We start from the raw sequence: 23,447 nt of genomic DNA on the forward strand, positions 1-23,447 counted from the left end.
TATTATGCCAAGAATGTTCACCGAGCAGTAGCTTCTTTGCTACCTATACAAACATTCCCAATCCCAGTCAGGTGTTACGTGATTAAAAGTGCTTGTAGGCCACAGATGGAGAAGAAGTTATCAGTCCAGGCTCAAATGAAATGCTGCTTCAAAAATAATGCTTACAAAGGAAAATTCCAGAGCAGATAAATAGAATCTGCTGGGTCTGAGGACACAAGAAAATCCCTGTTTCTTTGCAAAGCACTTGGGAATGTGACATTTGTTTCTGTCAGTCAGGTCCAATGAATTAAAACCATGAAAGGGTTCATAAATCAGCAACAGGCTCCTCAAATTGTCTTCTAAACAAGAAAGAGCAGGGGAAAATAGCCTGTCATTGGAGAGGTGTACAAAGCAGAGGGACATCAGATGGACAAGAGGAGTCCTGGGAACAGAGAGCTGGCAGTAATATTCATGTCACTGTGGTACTATCATCCTAAGTATTTCTCTTTCATTTGTTGATTACTGTAATAATTTGCAAATTATTAGTGTGGAACAGTGAACCTGCAAAAAAGATATTTCTAGTCTTAAACACTGAGTCAGGATTAAAGATTTGTGCCATACCTATCAAAAGAGAAATTATTTATAAGAGCAAAGAACCTCAACAGAAAGTCTAAAATTTAAGACTGGTGCCTGTGATGGCATTACAGCAGCAGCCAATCTAAAAGCTGAACAGTGATCTATAGCTAGAAAAATAAATAATTCCATGAGTTTTCACTTGCATTGTCAAAGAATTTGCTGTATTTTAGTCCATCACAACCATATGAAAATATTCCCCAGCACTGCTATGCAATATACTTGTCATCCATGCATACTATTCTTGGTGCTATACATCTTACATGAGAGTCAGAGGAGAAGCTCCATCATCATTCATCCCTGTCATACTCACCATCGCATTTTGTGCCCACTGGGCTTGGGCACAAAGACTGTTGCCAAAACTGTCTAGGGGTGCTCTTCCCTGTGGAGACTGAAAGAAATAATGTAGGAACATGCTAGAGACTAGAGATACTGCTGTATACATACTGATGGCATCTGCCAGCTGCTACTACTACCTCTGTCACTTAATGAAAACCAGACACTGCCATCTCTTGCCTTAAAAAAGAGCATGACTCTATTCCCCACCTGCCTCATTTCTTCTGACCTCAGACACATATTGCCCTAAGCAATAGTTGCATACACAGAGCAGTGCATGATGCATGAGAGTTTCCTGAGAACTTGCTCTGGAGAGATGTGGTCCTACAGGGAGGGGCTGGTGGGGAGGTGCAGGGACCTCTGCTCAGCCTGGCTGAGACAAGAGTGGTCAGGGCCAGAGTCCCCTCCTGCTGTTTTGGGGCTGGAATGCAGCTGATCAGACTCAGTATATCTAGGCTTCTATATTTTTTCTTTACTTGAAATTAGTTTATTTGTTAAATACATGCAAGTTCAAGCAATTTTACAGAACTCACAGCAGACTAATTTTAATCTGTAGGGCTGGCTATTTTTACTGGCAGTGCAGATCTACATGGTATATTCAACCCACCAGGGAAAAAAAGCAAAACTCTGTCCCCTAAAAGTTAACAGAACCAGCCTGTGAGGGAAACAATTTATAATAATGATTAATAACAAAGTACTGTGGGCAATGGAAGTACAGACCAAAACTAATTTGTGGAAATTACTCAGCAAGTGATTATGACTAATGTGATTTGCCACTGGGGAATTCATGAGCAAAAGTCAAATGTGTGGAATGAAACTTTCATTAACCATTATTCATTCAGTATAGGCAATGGCATTCATATGTAGCAGAGCCTAGATACTTCAGGTAGATTTCAGGGATTTGTTACACTGAGCATTATATGGACTCTGTCTTTTTTTTTTTTTTTTTTTTTTTTTTTTTTTTTTTTTTTTTTTTTTTTTTTTTCTGAAAGAAGGGGGGCAAAAATCCCTCCTAAGAAGCTCCAGATGCTAAGTTAAAAAAGTTCTTAGGGACTACACCTTCTGGAAAACTGTGTGAATTCACCTTGCAGCTCAATTATTGGTAGAAAAGCAGTCCTGTTTGAGATCAAGAGGTTTCCATGTGGACTAAAACCCCATAGTAGTCCTTCAAACTCTTACATGAGTTTTGTTGCTTCTGTTTTACCTTGACTGTCACTGCCCAACTTAATCACTGGGGACACATTCTAAGGTACTTCAGATACATCAAGACATGTGGACAATTCCAAGATGATCCTTCAAGGATTCTCAGTGCAGCTTTCTGTAAATGCCCATTCAGGAAAGTATTCTTTTTGTGTCTGATGCTTTTCCCAAAAGGGATGGACCTTGCTGACCTCCACAGCACTGGCTTCAGCATGGCAAAAAGCAGAGCTCTCACCACTTCCTTCCCCACTGCCCTGATGTTTCTTTCTGAAAGAAAACAGCTAGAGCACACTGTAAATGACAAAATCTACACAGGAAAAATCAATGGTAAGGACAGTCATTAAGAAACTGGCAGATAAAACAAAATGAGTGAAATGATACAGTGCTGTTTTTTCCAGTGTCCCTTTATTTTCTTCTTGGTTCTTTTCCCTTTGTCCAAATCAGTAGGCAATCAGAAGGGGTATCTTGGCATTTGCTATATTCTCTGCCTGACACCAAAACACATTGCCTTTGCAATAGGATCATCAGGATCATTTTTCAAACCTCTTTGTGATAACGCCCTTCAGAAGGATAGGGTCATTTGAACTGAACAGAGAGAAATTTTTCTTATAATTCTTTGGATTATGAGAGGTAGGCCAGAAGAAAAGGCTAAATCATTCTGCCTTACAAGTGTAAATTTAAAAGCAGAAAGAAATGGCTGTAATGAACACAGAACACCACAAGTTTATAGAAAACCTCCTGCTACCAGACACAGTGAGGAGGAAGCCTGGGACAGGAGGGATTATCTTCCCTTTCCCTTACCACCACAGATGGTCTGTTCTAGGCAAGGAAATCCTGCTACAAGAATACAATCCATTTGTGCAGAATCGACTCTGTGCTTGCACTGTCCTGGGAATTTATTAAAAATATTTATGTTGCACATGGATCACATGGGATAAACTGGGCTCCCCAGGTGATTTTTGTACTGCAAATCCTGTGTTTGACTAATGGTGGTTAATCTTGACATCCCTAGAGAGCATAACTTTTGGTCCTCTGAAATAAACCTCAACTCTAATAGACCAACTTTCCAGCACAAAGAAACACGTCTGAATTGAAACTCAGGTTCAGGTATCCTTTTCAGTTTGACAACAAAAGGGATATAAATTTTATTTTCGCTGAATTTTCATGTTCTTATAATACTGAAAACAGTGGATAATATCATCAGGCCACATCATAACTCAGGCTGAAAACTGAATTTTGCACAACACTGAGTAACATAAAACTGTAATGTCTCGAAAGGATCCTGGTTCAATCTTTATTTCCCCCTTGAGTAACGGAATGTGTGAGTAACAGATTGGTATTAATTTACTGCTCAAGCCAAAATAGATTCAAAGAAGATGTGTCTTAAATCAGTTCTGGTTTTCTGACTCAAAAATGAAAACTTCCAAAGTGCACTTTGTAATGATAGCAATTTGTATATCTGTGTTGACACTCCTGCTCGTATCTCTGTTGTTTGTCAGGTGTTCTGTGTTAAGATGGCAACAGGACTATAACTGGGGCTTGTTTGCAGCTTATTTTGTACTATTGAGGGGCTCTTTTTGTGCACTGTCTTCCATTTTCTAGTGAGCACATAATCAACATTGTGCATAAAGGCTCATATTTAAAAAACAGAACATAAATCTGTTTATGCCCATTGAATTTCAACTCTGGAAGTCTGGGGGTGGGAGAAGGATGGGAGACTTGACATGGATACTTAAAAATCACACAACTCTAAATACATGGTTCTTCAGAGGGGCTGATGACTTGCAGTCACTACTTACTTCTGCTGGTATTGTAAGGACTGGGCACTTCTGAGGAGTCATTATTGATCCACTTCATGAGGGAATAACAAATTTTTTTTTTGCGGTGGGAAATATGATAAGTTAATGTTAAACATATCCATTTCTTGTTATCCACTCAAGTGTCTCCTTGTGTCTGACCCCATGCAGATGGGCAGTGAAGCAGCTGCAGATGGGAGAGCCCTAAGACCTGATATGCAGCCAAACCCAGCCTCTGTTCATGAAACTGGGTGTCATTACACTCTCTTTTTTGAGTCTTCCTTTCAACCTCCTCAGCTTAGTTTCTCATCAGAATCAATCATTTTCTAATTAACTAGTCAGATTCCAATGCAGTTTGCCAAAATTTTTATTATCCTGCTCTCTGAGTTACAGCATGCAATTATTTATTCAAGTTTTTACTGCTCCCACTTTGATGGAATTGAGTGAAGGAATCTCTTTCTGGGAGCCTAAGGGAGCTCTGTAATGAGAAACAGTTACAGGAAGGTGAGTAACCCTTTTGCTTCGCAGGGTTTACAATATAAGGAGAAAGGAAAAAACACATGTGCTCCCTCTTTATGTTCCAGCATCCAGGGGGAAGAAATGAATGCAAAAACCAGCTTCCACATGTATTGCTTGGTTTTACGGTTAGGTTGTTTTCCTAATTGGGAGAAAAACAAGTATCCTTTTTGGGTGTTACAGTAACATTCACAACTGAGGGTCAAGTTCTTAATAAGCAGTGCAGAAACAAATATAAGACAATATTCTTTAGGAGAGTTGGGCATTACAGTGCAAAATGTGGTAATCCATGGCATCATGACACTGCTTCTGCTGAACATTGAAATGTTTCATGCAACACGAGCACAGGATGGATGTCTTGAGAGAGAGGGCTGCAAAAGATAGCATCTTGAGTGGGGAACTAACCAAACATAGGTTAAGAAATGCAGATGTGATGAAGACAGTCTCAGCTTTCCTACTTAAAGCTAGAAATGTGCCAATGCCTTGACTGCTGGGGTATTCACAGTAGTAAGCCTTCTCCTGGGCTGAGGTACCCAAGGTAGCTCAGTCCTCCTTCTTTACACTGTGGTAGCAAGAAAGCTTCATTATAATTGAAACATGGAATGTTCTTCAGGAGGGTGCAAGAGCTTTTCTAACATCTTAGTTTTGTTTCATTTGGTATGCAGTCAGAGATTTGATTTACTTGTATCCCAGATGTTAACTATTGGACTAGAAAATTATATGCACCTTCATTTTTCCCCACTGAGAACACAATCATTTAGGTAAGGTTTCAACAATAGAGAAAGAATTACATCACAAACTACCTCATAGTTTGCTGGAGCTGAAGGCAGTGAGTAGCCCAAAGATTTTGCACATGCTCTAAATGCTGTGTTATTCAACATATTGATCAAGTTGTTACTTCCCTGATTCTGCTCTGGTTAGGCAGTGTTTTGGTGATTGTTAATGAAGCTTATGCCTTTCCCCCATGCCTAGGGGCAGCACATGTACATGGTACAGTCCTTTTTTTGGGATCATTGACCTGGCTTACAGGTACTCCCCATCCTCTGAGACAGTGGGCCAGACTGCTGTGGAAACACTGCCTGTGCCTTTGTAAGCTGTGCCAGCAGAGCAGCGTGGTGCAGAGTGCTCCTGTGCTGCACTGCTGCAGTGGCACTGCTGCTTTTCATTTATACCTGCAGGAAACGGCCAGAGAAGAAAGATTTTGCCTTGCTAGTGAGTATCACAGACACTCCATCAACTGCCCCTAGAAAATTATTCTGCCAGAGAGATTCTCAAACTGAAGCCCTTTTCATATTCCTCTGTGTGTTCACAACTTGAATTAACTCAGTGTTTTAAGTAACACCATTGGGCAGAGAATGAAGCACCTATGTATGCTAGCAAGAAACGGAAGAGCAAAGAAAGCAAATTTACAAGTGTGGCACCTGTATTACTTTAAGGCAATAAGTATTTCCTGTTAAATTTGTCAGACATGATGAATCTAACTCCTATGCTATTTTATTGGTAAATTAGGAATTTAGTGGGCAAATATTGCAATAATAAAATAATTTGAAGTGCCAAATTAAAGGCAAGTCAGTTAACCCACTACAGTCTTCAGAAGAGATCAGAAAAAGATGAAAATAATCAAACTCACCTTAAGCCTGTTGAATGCAGCCCTCAGGATCTGTGTTTCCCTCTCGCTCTCAGGAACAATTCGTATGACTTTATCACTGCCAATAACAGAAAATTGAATTGACACTTTAAGGCTCTTTGCAGCAGTACAAGGGGACAGAAATTAGGTTCAGATAGCTACTGTAATTGTGCTCTTTCTCAGCATCTGCAAAATGTTGGGTGAGCTGGAGTTCTGCTTCTAAACTTGCTGCTGGATTATATGCTTCCATTGAAATTATTTGCTCTTTACAGATCAGCGTTAGCTTGACCTTCCATTTCTATGTAAATGCTTTGTTCATTCCTTCTAAGTTAGACTATTCAGGCTGACATCTTCCATACTGAACATCTGCCTCAGAACAAAGCAATTATTTTTTTTCCAGAACTATTAACCTGCTTCTTAGGATGAGATTAAGTAAAATACATTGCTTTTTCATGTTTAAACCTTTAATGGACTTAGGAATGTCTGTTGTTCTCATGCATTAAAGAGAGGAGCTGACTTTAGAAAAGGGGTGATCTTCATATTGGGGCATGCCTTTTGCATTATCCATTAAAACTTGCACAAATTTTGTGAAGTAAATAGCTGCTCATACATGCCCAAAAGGTTCTAGATAATAGTCGCTGGCTTTATTCACTTAAACAAAAACTGAAATAGAATAAGTTTAGGTAAGATATGAGGAAGAAGTACTTTGCTGTGAGGAGCAGTAGAACTGATGGCCCAGATAAGCTGGGATGCCCCATCCCTGGAAGTGTTTAAGGCCAGGTTGGATGAGGCTCCTAACAATCTGCTCTAGTGAAAGGTGTCCCTGTCCATGGCAGTGGGGGTTGGAATTAGATGACCATTAAGGTGTCTTCTAACTCAAGCCATTCTGTGATTCTATGATCTCAATGAATGTAATTTTGCAAACAGGAAACAAAAAACTGAATGACCCTTCAATGACCACCATCTATGTCATGACCTATATGGGATGCTGACACCACAGAAAATACAGTGGATGATCATGTAACCAAAACACCAGCCACACACAAGAAACATGAAATAACTTTGTGTGGTCAATGTGAATTCTAGCATTTTCCTACATTTTGAGTTTTAAAATTTGTACTGTTTATAATCAGTACTTCTTTTCCAAGAGACCTTTGAAGGTCATGTGTATCTTTATTTCTACAGTTGCATCCACTAGCCATAATGCCTTTTAAACAATTTCTTTATCTACAGTTTCTATATTATCTGGGAATTTTGCACAGTAGAATTTCCCTTGACATTGAGAGGTTAAATATCTCATGAGCTCTTCTTTGCAGAAGGTTACGAGTCTGCTGAGAAGGTATTTGGCCAACTAGAAACAGCACTGCTGAGTGTGCCCTTGCTGGCTCACAGCTCTAGGAAGGCTCCCAAGCTGCTGCTAATCTCAGGCACCAGGTCTTGCCTTTGGTGTACTGCAGCTACAGCTTTGCCAGGACTCATCTTTGTTGCAAGAATTCTTAATGCATGTATAGGTAAGCATTAAATGTTGTCATTAAATGGTTCAGAAGAAAGCACTGCTAATAAATTCTGAATTCTGGAATGGCTTACCTCTTTCTGGAAATAATTTTCCCTCACCCCATTCTTTTTTAGTCTTTTCTCTACACTCAGTATTTGCTTCCCTTGGTCAGTCTCTGATCCTTTTTTCTGTCTCAGCTCTCCAGTATAGTTCTCACCCCTGCAGAGTCTTCCCTGTAGAGAGGTCCTAAGCCTTCCCACTCCTTCATGGCAATAAAGTGTTTGGTACAGCTAGACTCCAAGTTCTTGCTGCAGTAACACTGATGTACCCAGAGGTGTGGACATCAGTCCATTCTCCTTGGCTGCTGTTGACCTTACTGGACAAATAAATGGTATATGCCTAAGAAGAAAGACTTCTGAAAGCACTCGTTATAATTTGGCAGCTCAAAAAATTTAAGCTAAATTACTATGCTTCCAAGCCAAATTTAACCTCCTGTATAGGAGCTTGCACAGAAAGGAATAAATTTCTTAGAGTACCACTAATAAAGGAAAATAGATGCTTTTAATTTATCATACATACAACAGTAATATTCTTTTCCATTACTCATTTCTTTCTAACTACTAAATTGCTGTTAAGAAAATAATTAAGAAGTAATGATGGCTCAGAACATGGGAAGTTGATGTAGCTAATAAAGATTCATCACACATTTCTGGAAGGGTTGATACAACCAACATATAAAAACCAGATTTTAATGAACTAAGTAGCTAAGCATGTGTTACACAGCTGTAATGGAATTTCAAAGGAACCGGTATCACTTAGATATGGTCTTGCATTAATACACATCCCTGTAAACTGTCTTTGATTAGCTCAGCAACTCTGTCATTTCCAATGTGATGACAAACCTGCCCTAAAGAGAATATTGGTGCTGTGACAGATTGATCACTTGACACATTGTTGGGAAATGCCTCAAGCTGTGTCTGGGTCTGCTGCTAAGAGCTCATAGAAAGCAGTTTAGCATACCTGGTAATTTTAGTATTTTATTAAATGGTGGTTAAACCATTATAGCAAGGCCTTTCAATTTTTGTGTATGCAAGATGTGGGAATACATTGGACTCCTGAGAACTACCTGCTAACACCCACTTCTGTAGGCTGGCCAGCCAATGGATAATCATGATGCATTTTTCAACGAAGCACAGATAGCAAATCTAGCTTTACTACAGATATCTACCAGTCAAAAACCATAGTCCAAATGTTGTTTCTTAGCTTTATAGGTTTTCTGGTTACATTTCACATTAAAGATATCCAATGATTACCTTAAACGCTATGCAATACCCATTGAATTTAGGGTAGAAATTCAGCAACCTACCCACTATTCAAAAGCCAACAACAAAATCTACCAGACCATGGACTAATGTGGTTGATAAATGGCAGCTGCACCCCAAACACTCAGGACCATCCCCTGGTGAGGTCCCCTGCCATCCTTCACGCTGAGCTGTTGAGAAGAAAGAAGCAAGTAATCATGTATATATCTAGGGAAAGTTTTGTTGCCTGCAGACATGTGTCAGCAGTCTGTTGATTTATGCAGGTAAGGTTATTTTTCTAACCACGATGCCTCTAAATCTTTTTGGTTTTTTTAAAGCCTACTTTTAAAAATTTCTAAACAAACAGCAAGATGGGATATATTTTGTATTAATTAATGTAGAAATTTATATCCACCAAGCCAAACTTTCAATTTATCCCTAGCAATTAGGTTAATGGAATTTAAAGCTAGGACTTAGTGAGATCTTTTGAATTTTGTAAAAACACAGTTGAAAGCCTTTGCCAAGAGCAAAACACAAGCTTTAGTAAATGAACTGACTGGATGAGAGTGGTGAGCAAAGAGTAGAGACCAGACGGCTGATGTCCCCAGGGACAGCTTTATGTCTGAGCAAAATGGGTGACCAGCTGCTGGCCAGCACTGACATGCAATGACTTATATTTTCCCTTCATCACCCCCTTATATTTTTTAGGAACAGCATGAGAAATGACACAGCTGCTTTTGAAATGCAGAATATGCTACGTGGCCCTGGGAAGGGTGATCCTCCCTGACGCCAATGGGGACTAAAACCTACTGGTTTATTTCTTTGGCTTTTTCATTTACTTTTTTTCCATTTACTTCACAGTTTTACTCATCTAGGAACAGACCAGATGGATCCAATGAAACCATTCTGCAGCACATCTACTCCTTCTTTACTGATGGAATTAGCAGTTCTCTCTCATAAACTTTCCTGCTGCAGTCACATGGCATGAAAAACATTTATGTAAATTCCTCATTTCCTTCAGGAAAATCCTTCTTATTGTTTCATTCTCCTGACTAACGTGAACCTTAATTAGATCTCTGCTCTCTCATGGAATTTAATAAAAGTATGTTTACAAAGGCTTTACTAGTATTTTAAACACAGTTAAGAAGTGATATGCTATAAATCAAACACCTATAGAAAAAATAGGAAAGAAAATAAATCCCCACGTACAGGCATCCATTCCTGATGGTAGAGGAGGGATTACAGTTCTTGAGAACAAGCTGCCATAGTTGCTGCACTTTAGAGGTTCATTAAGGCTGAATGACACATCTGAAAAGATCTACAGTATGAAAGTCTCTCGTCAACTCCCAGTGTGCCATCAGATATCATTTGTGATGAAAGATCAATTGCTTCATTCCCTTTCTCCACTAAATTCTGATAGTGAAAAGGTTAAGAAATAATAAAACATTAATGCTTTTATCTCTCTCCGTTACTGGGATGAAGAGTTTTAACTGTGACTCAGTTATTAAAAAATCAAGATACATAAATAAGACTGGGCTTCTTCCTGAGACCTGGTGGGGACATCTGGAAAGGGAACTTTACAAAACTTCCTGAGCCCTTCATTATGGTTTTTTGTATTACAGCAGATGCTGATGTAAACAGAAGAGAACACCATTTGTATTGTCTAGATAGCAATGTATATATTTTCTGTCTTTTAGCTATTATGGCGGGGAAACTCATACCATTCCTAGCGTAAGAAAGAGCTACCTAATTTTGAATGAAAAATAGTTGCTTGGGTAATGTAGGAAGAAATGCTGAGGAGGTAAAGTATGTTATTGCATTATATTTATTAACATAGAACAGATTACTCTTTGGGAAGCTGAATTTACATGCTAATTCCCAGACATGGAATATCTGAGTTTCACAGATGTTTTTCAGTTGCAAAAAGGGTTTCTTTACCAAGCAAGAAACTTTACAGAACAAGGCAATGCTATATTACTAGCAATCTTCCTTTGAAAAGCTTCATTTCAGAGACACATAGTATGGAAAGGTGAATATCTGCAAAAATTCCAGTTTTCACTCCAACTAAGGAACACTGCTTTTCCAAGAAAAGCTGGCCTCCAGTGTCTGATAAATACTGCCTCTAGGGCCATCTAGCTGAAACACAAGCAGTGGGAACCAATTGCTTCAGTGCATGTCTCTGTCTCAGAAAAGAAAAACCAACTGTGTATGGTAATGAATGCTGTCTTGCTTCATCAGGTGTCATCCAGTCATGTGCAAGTAGAAAAGAGGGCAGTGATTCAGGACAGAAAATAAAATAAGAAGTAACAAGACCAATACACACTTAAGACAAACAAACAGACCAAATGATGAAACTGGATGACAAGGAAATACTGTGTTAACTGTGCAGGATTAAGATCCAGGGTGGAGGCTGCAGTATTCTGCTTCAATGAAACAGCATGTATACGTATTCATATTCACTTCCTAAGAAACATATTGCCATAACATATTTGCATGAAACAGCTGATGACTGTTTAACTTGGATGCAATCCTTCTAATGACATATTATATGAACTACTGCTACTTTTAAAGAAAGGATCATCATTCTAGTAACATATTATTGAAAGGAGCTTCTGCTATAACTCCATCTACTTCTTTATTGTTGTGACTCATGGCAATAAAGTGAGTTGCTCTGTGCTTTGTAAGGAAGTGATAAGTAGATGATGATGCTGTCAGGCCTGGCATTGGCCTGGGATAAGCCTGGCAGTACCAGAACATTTATCTGTCCATCTGGGTGCTCCCCTGCCCAAACAGGAAAGCTTCCTGTTATCCTCCCTTTTCACCCTGATTGCAGAAGCATGTTGCACTTGTGTGGTGTGGTCAGGCAAGCTTGATTTAATGTCCTGATTAGGCTGTGGCAACAATCACTTCCCTGCCAGTGCCCCTGAACAGATCTGATTACATCAGGTGCATATATTTTATCCCTTTTCCTGCTCTTGGCCCACCCTTACACCACACTTGTGCCATGCCTTCTATCTCCATCTCCTCTCAAATAAACAACTCAGCCCTAATTACTTTGCCCAAATTGGTCCCTCTTTGCCATATTTGTATCCAAATTTGGTATTTCTAGGTAATCTCAGTTTCATAGATATCACTGACAGGATTATCTAGGTATTGTCGCCCACAAAATGTCCCCAGTACTCCCTTTCAATTACCTGTGAAACTCAGCCGTTTCTCAAATACCTCCTCCTTTACCTCCTGCAAGATCCAGCTGTCCTTCACAGTGCTCTCTGAATTTTTGTCAGCTTCTCACATTGTCATATCCAGCAATTTCTCATATCATATCCCATCATTTATTCACGTCTTGACCACTTAACTTCAGGCCAGAGTCCAGTCCACAGTCCCTGCAGGTGCCATCATGCTGGGAGTCCCCACAGAAGCTCATTGGCTTTTCTGACCTTCAGAGTTGCTTCAGTTCATTCTAAGCCCCATGTATGTTTTGAGACAATTGCAGGAACTATTTCCCAATTAAGTATCTCAGGACTCTGTGCAGCAGATTTGCTCTTAGCCTCAGTGAAAGAAAGAACACCAAGTCTTAAAGAAGGTTGTTACAGAATTTAGATACCAAGAGCAGAAGGCTGAAGGGGAAAATGGTTCAGTGGTAGAGGACTGAATTAAATTTTTTGAGCTCAGACTTCCTTTAGGACCTTAAACAAACAATCCCAGGTCATCTACCAGTGAGGTTCAGTGCAGGCTTGGCAGAAGGTTTATTATTTTGAACTCCATATGCTTTATGTCCACACTGTCTGTCATTCATGTGTGAAAACCACACACTCTGTGTTTGGTTAAAGACATCTGATGGTGGATTGGTTTGCCTGGTCCTTCTCTTCCCCATCTGTTTCAGTGGCCTGAGCAAGACTCTGGGCTCTGTCCTGGTGGGTGTGCTTGAAGCACAAAGCCTGAATGTGAGACTGGGTGCACACCTGCCTGCTAAGCCTGATGGACAGGCTGGGCTGCAGGGCTATGCTCAGCTGACAGTGTAGGCATGGCTCAGCTCCCTGCCCCATAAACAGGCATGATCTCATCCTTTAAACTTGTGAGGGTATGGAGACACAAATAAACTCTTGACTTTCAGGCTTCCTGGTGGCTATGGTAATGGGAGCAAGGCAGGGATCGTAGATGGAAAGCACTAAATGCCGCTTTCACAGAAGAACAAAATTCTGCAACTCTTCTTATGTCTTGAAACATTCTGCATTTACTCCATAGCCTTCAAGGGTGTTGAAAGAAACCCCCAGGGTTTTAATAATTTCATCATCTAATATTTTCCACATAACCAATTTTTTCAATTTATTGGTATTTGTAAAATAATGAACATCAAAGAGTCCAAACAAAAGATGTCCATGCTCTCTCTCTCATAGTTGGAGACAGCTATGAAATTGTGAAATATGCTCAAAGGTTGGAAATATCCTCCATTTTTTTGTTGTTCAGGCAAGCTACAGACTTGGCAAATATCTAGTATATTTTCAATGAAAGCAGTCTTCTACAGTCTTAAATGAAAATTTTAAACTGGTGGTATTCTGATAATATTGCCTAAGTTTAGTATGCACTACCATGAACAAAACATAGTACAATTGATTTATTTTTAACTGTGTGTTTATATTGAAAATCCCATATACCCAGAAGTAAGTAAACCAGCTATTTTTCTGATACTAATAAACAGCTTACCACATACAAGTGCAAGGTCCAAACCCTTCCTTTTGAATGTTTGAAGTTCAGAGAAAAGCCTTAATTTATAGAACATAAACTGTCTGGACTCCACTTTTTATGAACTATGGTTTTACTTGACCTTGACCTTTACTTGACCTTTACTTGCCACTGCAGTCAAATACGGCACATTTCCAACTGTACGACAATCACTGAAAGGGGTATGTAATTTATCTGCCTTGATGACTTCTTTTCAAGGAGCATATAATACCTCCATCTTTTGAAAACAGAAAAGAAGAAGTTTTTACTTTAATTTTCTTAAGGCAGATTCTTCATTTAAATTTGTATTTATTTTAAATTTCTTTGGTTTTTTCCCTCTTAGTTAAACAAGCTCCCTATAGGTGGTCCAGAAAAAAAACTTGCCAAATTTATTACATAGTTTCCTTTAACAGCAAAGAGGAAGATCTTATGACCAGCAGGTCTTTTCTATTAGTACTTTGTTCCTCTCACTATAATATACATAATGCTTTTAATGTATTCAACGCAAAATCATTTCCATCTTTGGAGAAATATTTTAATAGAGTCAGAGAATAATTTTGGTTGATGAGATATCTGGAGATCATTTCATCAGATTTCCTTGTAGGTCTTCTCTGCACCTGTTCCTGTTTTTTTGCTTTTGAATATGGACCAAAAGCACTGTGTAAGCTTTGTTACTTCTCTGAAAAATCTCATACAAATTCAATTTTATGGTTCTAACACACTGAAAATTACAGTCATCATGTGGCTGAATACTACATCACTTTTTCTCTTTGATCCAACCCAAGGATTTGCAGTAATACAGAGAAATTCCTGTATGTATGATCTTAAACCGTTCCATTTCACCCCAGTTCTTTTAATTCAGCCATCAAGTCCTTTAAGTTTTTCTAACACATCTAGAACACTTCTTGAATAAACAGAAAACAACTGGAAATAAAGAAAAACCCTGTATTTGTTGTGGGTAATGATAATTCAAAGTCTAGAGCACAAAGGCTAAAAGGCATGTAGCAATTCCTGCCACCAAATGGGACCAAGCTTGGAAGTATTTGGTTATTCCTGATAGGCAATCTCTTGAACTCAATTTAAGACCTTGATCCTCAAGCTCTCATGACTGAAAAAAGTCTTTTAGCATTAGGAGGAGGAAGCCTTTACTCCTTACTGTACTTGGCCTTGAAACACAAATAACTTGTAAGCATGTGTTTGTAAGTGTATAAAAAAGAGATCAGAGGAATTGCCTCATACATATTTTAAAAAGTAAATGTCAAGATGCTCAGTTTAGATTTAATTTAAGACTTATCATTAGTGTTTTCTATGCATTTATTCATTTATGCAAGTTATGGCAAGAAAGATGAAAATATTTATGGAGTAAAAAAATGTTATGGTGTGAAATACTGCTGCATGGAGATGTCTGTAGCATGTTAAGTTTCCCCAAACTATTCCATCAGTTACTGCCTAGTTTGCCTCCACATAATGATTATGTATTTTACTTCATGGAAAGTACACTTTTAGCGTCACTGTTCAAATAAAGGACAAAAAGGTCATGCCTCTCCACAATTTTGCAAAAGGACAGGATTCCCTAGATTTCAAAGCTGAGGAATACACCAAAGTTATTGAATAAAATGAGGAAAATCCTGTGAGGAAATTCTCTTTTTCCTGGTGTTACTGCAATAGACTGGTGTAATTCCATTGATTTTCATGGAGTCTTGCTAGGTTAGGCAAGAGAAAAACAGCAGGCTTTTTTTTTCCATTTCAGGATAATTAGCTGTTCCTGTGTTTCAGATAAGCATAATAGAGACCCGGATGCTGAACCATTCATCAGTTTAGGATGCTGTTCTGAGGAAGAAACTGTAAATCTGCAAGCACTAAGCCCAGAAACAATTCCATGTCATGCTAACTGCTAAATACTGCCACAACTGAGAGTCTAACAGGGTCCCCTCTTACTTCCCCCACAGGGGCATGAGCAAGATGGCAGGGCTGACCTGAGATGCAATATTTTGTGTCCAGGTAGAGTGTCTCTGACAACAGGAATGAGGAGAGACCCTCAGCAAAGGGACACCTTGCACACCTAGACTGAGGTCAAAAGGTGTTTGCAAATTTCTCTTCAAACAGTCTTTACTGCAGAATATCTTCCCATGAGAAATGATACTGCAGGAAAGGAATAGATTAAATATGTATAAAGCAGAGATGTATGCTAGAGCCTTTGAATTAAAAATGCTGGACGGTTGGTCTCCATGACCCCTGGTTCATTGTGTCATTTTTGCTTTCTACCCACTGCCTTGAATAAAGAGACCAGTGAGGCAAATCTAGCAGTAAGTTGAGCTTTCTGCAAAGGTACAGCTGCACCTGGGAGTATTTCCCAGTTTAATGCACAACCTGGATGTATCTTGGCTTGCAGGTGAATCCTGTGACTGCACTGTACTGTGTTCAACCATCATTTCCCTGTGAAATGATGCAAGATGCACATTGTGTGTACCCTGGAAGCAACCTACACTGTTAGGTAGCAAAAATAAACTTTTGCACTTTGCATTTAGCACTGTCAGCCATTGTACAGTAAAATGTTTTGAAAAAATTTGAGGTGGTTTTGGATGCTTAGTTATGCAGTGGGTTTTCTTTAAATCAACTTTCAAAATTTTTTAAAAAAATGAATCTGAAAATAAAAATGTTTGATTTCATTTTCAGTGAACATGGAAACCAAAAGTGTGAAGGACAAGGAGGGAAAAGTAATTTCCATGAAAATGTTTATGTTTCAGTCTAAAGAATTATGCACTGAGAAGTGCACCTACAATTCTGCATCACATATACTTCAAGTTGTAGTGTATTTACAGACCCATCAGTCCTTATGGATATCAATCCAATTTCCTGTTAAGTACAAACAAATTAAGTGTGCATGTGCCTGCAATAAGAAGTCTTATTTTACTCAGTTTAATAGACTTTTAATGTTCAGATTTTTATAATTTTCAGATAAAGGCCTGTTTTGTTGGGTTTTTGTTTTTTTGTTTTTTTTTTTTTTAATAAGAGAGTTCAAAACAACCATTTGGAACTAGATTTAGTACTACAAAGAGAAAGCTTATGACTCACAGAATGTTCTCTCCTAAGGACCACTTTTCCATGGTGATGAATTTATACACAAGGTTAAGAAACCTTCTGTGGTGGGACAATTTTAGCACACAGAAATGAAAACACTTAACCAGCTGCTCCAAGCAGCTTTATGGATGCTATTTATAATCTTTTTGCTTATAAATACATTTAACCTGTTCTCAGGCTCTGTAACTTTTTTCTTTTTTTGAGCCTTTTGGAAATACCAAAATGAGGTTTGGAAATACAGGGCTTACATCCATTTGTTTCTCATACCATACAAGTTACTTGATAATCTGCCCAAAGGGAGGAGGCAGAGCCTCCTGAGTGCCCATGCTGCCAGCTCAGGTGTGTGCTCCCAACCCCTTCTGACACACTCACAGGCCAGCAGATCTTCAGATGACTGCTTGCAGCACTTCCATCAGTATTTTGTCAAAAGAATAGATAAGATAGATAAGAACAAAGACAGAAAATATACGTGGAACCACATTTAGCATCTGTGTGTAAATACACAACTCATCTTACATGCCAGTAAAATAACTACTACATCTAATAGCCTGAAGGATCTGAACATGGGGAGGCATTTGTATGTATCAGTATATTAAATTTGTATGTATCAGTAGATTAAGAAAACCAGCCAGAAAGTGTGTTTAATGTGATCGCTACAATTATCTTCTTCATTACTCATTTTAAAGGCTGTGACCATCAGCAAAATAGCTATGTAAAAGTGCTTTGCTTTGATAATCTCCATCTTGGACATACTGGGTTTTGTTCAGTTATTTTTTAGGGAAGTGAGAAAGTGGTGGTTTTGTTGTCATTGTGGTTTTTTCCCATTATTTTAAAAGCTACATGTATTATCAGGGGCCTCTCAGGTAACCCACAGTCAGCTGTATTTAGGAGCTGGGGTGTAAAAGCCAGCCTAACTTACTTTGCTGGACATGGGGCTCCCTTTATAAAGGCTGTGCAAGACTCCCAATGCCTTTGCATTTGTCTAGCCCATCAGGATACTCCATTTTATCCTTCTGCATTTTTATAGCCATTAATTTAGGTTCCAACCTGGCACAAGGTTTCTCAGGGGCAGACTACCCATGCAACACTGCTATCAGCAGGATAGACAATTGTGCTGCCCAATTATTTGTTAAGACAGGCTGCCATACATCTTGTTGTGCATTCAGCTGGTCTGGACGATTTTGGTTCCAAGTGTCAAAAGTGAAAGCTTAACCCCCCCCCCCCCCCAAACCACACAGAAATTATAAATACTGTAGAGAATGTGGTGCTACAGAATTAGTGTGGAGGGGTATTCTGGCCAGGCTCCCCAGAAAATGAAAGGTGACTCAAGAGAGCTCTGCTCATGATATGACTCTAACTCAGGGCAGTGCATTTCTTAAGTGATATTTAGTCTTTTCATGTGAGAGGCATTGTGATGGCACATAAGAGAGCCTTAATCCCTAATGATGGTGTAATACATACATCACAGTTCTTGCACTCACTCAGCTATGCATCTTGATAAAAAAGATGTCAGGATACTACATTTAAACATGTTTATACTAGATGGCAAGTTTGCAGTCTCACTTAACAGCAAGCAATGGATGGGAAGGAAGAGTATAACACATCCACACACAAACAAGATAGCTGTGCATAATTTGATGGATCTGAATCTTTGAACTTAGTCTTGATATGCATATATGCAATTTGACTCTCTTTTGATCTGGATTTTCTAAAACGAATTCTTCTCCTCTTTTTCCTCGAAGCAATCCTGAGCAGCTTACACAAAACTGACCTGCTATCCTATCACTGAATAATGGTACCTATAGTGCTGAAGAAAACAAAAGCACACCAAATGCAGAATACTATTTGAAAAACAAAATCAAACTGAAGGCTTGGGGAGGGATATAAATATTTTAGAGGCAATGAAATTATTTATTCTCTGAAGACAGCTCCTGTAAGGCAGCTGTGCCAGCCATTAAGGCAATTATATTTACCCATTTTTATAAGCTGCTTGAGAAATAATTTTTCTCCACTAGATTAAAGTTGTGTCAGTTTTCTACAAAATCACTTCTAACTTAAGGGAATACTGGAGACACATGTTGCGTAGATCTGGAAGTGAAAGCTTGGGAATTACTTCTTTATTGTATTAGTAGTTATCTGTGTGGGACAACTTCAAATTCTACAGAAACTTCTGTACCTCTTAGCTTGTTAATACCCTGACCTCAGAGGATGCCACAGTAAGAATTCCCTAAGCAAAAAGGTGGAAAGTCTGCTTGTGCTTAAGAAAATCATGTTCAGCTTAACTGCACCTGTTGAGCTTGTCACAATTTCAATACAATGGAAAATGAGGCCAATTCCACAGGTCTTCCCTGAGCAGTGCTGTAACCCTCCCACACCTTCTCTCAGGGTGCCATGAATAGACAGAATGGTTTTGTTGTACTATGGCAGTCTGAAGACACATGCGACATGATGTCTGTAAGCATGCAAGAAAATGTTGCCCTATCTACCAACATGAGCTCATTAATAGACTAGTCACAAAACCAAACCCAGAACTGCCAAGAGAGAGCACTTTGTAGAAATGATGGCTCTAGGCAGCAGGTGTCTTGGCAAAGCACATCATGAGTAGCTGTCCCTAGCAGATGCTTGCAGCACGTTTGTCACAGGCCCAGCTCTGCTCCACATCGTGTCAGCCCACCTGACCCCACACAGCCCTCAGTGAGAGATGTGCATCTCAAGACTACTCAGACTGATAAATCACCTTCTAGAAGTCCTCTCTCCATCATCTACACAGAAAAATATTTCCATAAGGACCAATGCAGTATAGAGCACAATGCAGTTAAGCTATTTTATATTCTTTTCTTCTGACAGCTTTACATCAGGGTTCTCTGTTTTCTTGCCTTTTTCCTGTTTTTTTCCTCCCAAACTTGCTGTTCTCTGATTTCAGGGCTATGACTGCTTTGAGCACTTTATTTTGAGCTTTGCACACTAAACTAACCACTCTGCACATTCTGTAGCTTCCTTGAACCAGCTGAGAATGACTTTTATTCCTGTTTCTCATTAGCAGAAGATAAATGTATATTTTTAAAATAAGAGTGACAAATAAGGATTAACAGGCAATGAATAAATTAACAGGTCTTGGTGAGGTTATTTATGTAACTAAAGAGAGGTAAAACATTTCACCAAGGAATAAATGCAGTCCATATATTATAGCTGTGTTGTGAGGCTGATATTTAACTTCAAGGCAATTTGTTTTTATGACTGGAAGGTGAAAGATTTATATTAAATATTTAAACAATAAAATGTTTCTTAAAACACCTTTCAAAAGCACTTGGTGTTCTCTTTTGTTGGTGTTAATACACATTGTTTTGTTCAAGTCAATGGAGTTACACCTGCTTGCATAAACTGGTCATGAATTTTCCTATCTGCTGACATATGTGATCTGCAGATGTTGGGGCAAAATGTTCATTGCAGGATGTTTATTGTCCTGAAATCCAAAGATCGTTATTGGTATTTGTTTAAAATACCTTGCATGGGCACATGGGCAAATAAATCTTTCTGCCGTACAACCCTTGCAGCAACACTTTCAATCCTGATGGCTTTCCTTTTTTGTTTCTTCTTTATAAAAACATCCTGATTGTAGGGTGAGTTGGTGTAATACCCAACAAAGCTGCCAACATCAAAGCTCTCCCCATTATACCAGAAGGCTTGCTGAGCTGGAGCACTTTGCAGTAAAAATCTACACCTGAAACACAGCTTGACAATGATGACAATTTGGATGTGTGAGAAATTATGTGATATTCTGAAAACTGCATGGAGAGAAAAGTAAAACTTCTCTCATCAGAACTAGATGAACCTTAAGGTTCCTTCTGATGCAAACCACCCCATGGTAAATCCAACAGAAATAAATACTCGGTAGCCCAGATTAGCATGGAGATAACTCAGGCAGGATGTGAAAACTCCTGCCTGGTCTTAATGGCAGAGTGAAAGAAGTTTATTACATCACAGGAACATGCTAAGTGCAGTTTATTTTAAGAGTCTTTTTTTTTTTCACTGTTCTGTTGTACTTTGAAACTTCTCTTCCTCTGTGGCAGAAAGGGGCTTTAGCATTAGGAATCATGTGGTCTGCATGAAACGAGTTATGGTCTTCTGATTTCTCACACAAGAGTGTTGTAGTAAGATCAGTGATGGTTAGTGATTATTAGGTTATACTCAATGTTGGAATAATCCAAATTACTTCATAACCCAGTCCTAACAGAGTCATATGGCTATATTTAATATGGCAATTATGTATTTCATGTGGTCTGTTAATACAGGCATAAACTGTTTGTAGTGAGTGCTACAATTAAAGCTGCTCAGGTCTGCCTGTTTGCTAGAGAAAAATCAAATTCACTTTTAGACCTCATCATTCACATTTAGCTCATCTATCACACTTAGCATTTTGATTTTGTGAAAATGGTGGAAGTTAAGCTAGTCTTTTCTAAATCTTTGCCAGCTGTACAGGAAAATAAATTACACAGGTATATTAAATAATCTGCTTTTAATTCTTTTTTACAGGAGTAGCAAAGATGGTGTTAATAAATCTTATTAATATTCTAATTAGAGCAAATATAAATATAAAATAGATACTAATGAAATATTTTTTTAGTAGTAGATTTCCAAACTTGTTAATACTACTCAACTGGGAAACAGCACAGTAAAAGTCAACAATGCATCCAAGTAGCAGACTAAAATATTCACAACAAAATGATGTCAAGTTGAAGCTTGGGTAAGGCAGTTAGAGCACAACAAGGAACCACTGAACAATGTGAACGGAAAATGAGAAAAGTAGTGCAATTTTTGTTTGTTTTTGTAAACAGAAAACTCTGAGGCTGCATTTTAGCTCAAGGAGTAGAGTCTTCAACAGTAAGAAGCACATAGTGCAAATGAATATCAAATACACAACTGCATTACAGATCTGGTGAAGTGTCCAGTGGTGCTGTATGAAGGGCTGTACTGCAGGAGCCTTAGATAGCTGCAGTAATGCCACTTGTCCTGACCAGAGACAGTTTCCTGCCTCCAGCAACTGTTTCTGTCGTGATGCCCAGAGCAAGATGCTTCCCTCTGCTTTTTCTTCATGCCTCGAGCACTTCAAATTCCTGAAATACCTCTAGATGTGCTTCCAGAAAGCAAATGCAACATAAAATTGCTTTGAGATTCTCTGACTGTTAGTATGGGTCAAAAGGTGGTTATCTTTATCAAAGCATCTTTATCAGAGCACTTCTATTTTGGAACAGTCTTCTCACCCAGAGTTAGCTGGACATGCCAGTGGCAGGTGAAAACCAGCTGAATACTCAGCTGGACAGTGTCACCTGCACGAGCAAGAGCAGTGTGAAGCTGAAACATTTTAAATTGCCTTCACAGATTCTGTTTGCTTTTTTTCAGTAAACCAAAAACCCAAGGTAATGTGGAGATTACCATGGTGTGGTGTGTAAGGGGATGTTTCCACCTCTGCCCTCAAGCAAGCAGCTGTGACAGCTGTGCTCAGTTTATTGCAAGGGGAGCTGTGACCAGCACAGGTCTTTCTTGTGAGAACATTTTGCTGTGCTTTATAAACAAAGATAAAATTTGGATGTTTTTGCAAACAGGGTCTCAAGACTTGGGCAGTTCAGGCCTGGCCAATTAGGCCTAGGGGGAGGTTTTTGACTGACCAATCTAGGTGACCTGTGAGAAGTCTATATATATGGAAATCAAAATAATAAAGTCCCTTTTTTCTTGCCTGAGAACCTGGGTTTGTACTTCTCTGCTAGCGGCTCAACAGGGACAGGAAGCTGCTACAGGCAGACAAGCTGGTGTCTTTTAAATCTTCAGCTTAGTCTCAGGTCCCAACATACAGATGGTGTAAAGCAATGCTTTGAAGTAACTACATTTGTTCTGCAGTCATTGTGTTGGGTCACAAAGTAAAGAAAAGGAAAAGTTTTGCTAGTTTAAATATATTCCTGGTACAGAGCAGGCAATTACTTCATTTTTAGGCAATACAAGTCTGATTACAATGTGAAAGTACTCTTCTGAAAAAAGGAGCCAATGGCTGAGTAAAGCTTTTAAAAATTTACAAAGAAAGGAATCATGGATTGCTCTGGATGGAACTAGCCCCTATTATACCCACAAATTACAAAAACAAGAGATCACAAATACAGCAGTTCCATATGCTCTTCCAAGATGCCTCAGAGATCTCTGCATTTTTATCAATGATAAGCAATGGAGATTAGGAAGAAACCTTTGCTGCAGACATATTGTTTAACAGCTGCAGTATTTCAGACATCTTATTCTTTAGGTGCTAGTGTTTAGAGAGGGATAGAAGCTACATAAACATTTTAATTCAGATCAGAAGCGCACTTCTGAAATGAACCTGAGTGTCCCTTCCTGCACACATGGTGTTCTCACCACGATGCAGCCTCTGGATTCGTGACACAGAACCAGTCTTGGACCAGTCTCAGGGTACATGAACTGGATTGAACATAAACTGAGGGATGCTCTTGGGCTACATGCAGTGTGCCCCAACCACAAATAAGATTTCAATCCATGGGATGAGATCAGCCAGTCCAAAGCAAAACCCAACCAGACCCATATAATATAGAGAAGGTCTGGTCCTCAGCACCAGCTGATCTGCTCTTATCAGAATGTCTGCATAGCACTACCTGCTGACACAGAACTGAAAGGATGCCTATTTTCATTCAAAATGCCAAGACTTATAAGCAGACCTTTGATTAGATTTAAATTTAATCAAAAGCCATACTTTAAATTTA

At 39.0% G+C, this 23,447-nt stretch overlaps 1 protein-coding gene across 1 annotated transcript in view; it reads right to left on the reverse strand.

Moving 5' to 3' along the window:
* The window catches only part of CPA6 (carboxypeptidase A6), an 86,198-nt gene that overhangs the window by 37,498 nt on the left and 25,253 nt on the right, over positions 1 to 23,447 (reverse strand). The window contains exon 3 of the mRNA XM_085049848.1: positions 6,091 to 6,166. Coding sequence (XP_084905974.1) covers positions 6,091 to 6,166 — 76 coding nt within the window. The remainder of the gene's footprint in view (positions 1 to 6,090; positions 6,167 to 23,447) is intronic.

This window comes from Lichenostomus cassidix, chromosome 2, assembly GCF_008360975.1.
Source record: "Lichenostomus cassidix isolate B80296 chromosome 2, HeHo_3.0, whole genome shotgun sequence".
Taxonomy (NCBI): Eukaryota; Metazoa; Chordata; class Aves; order Passeriformes; family Meliphagidae; genus Lichenostomus; species Lichenostomus cassidix.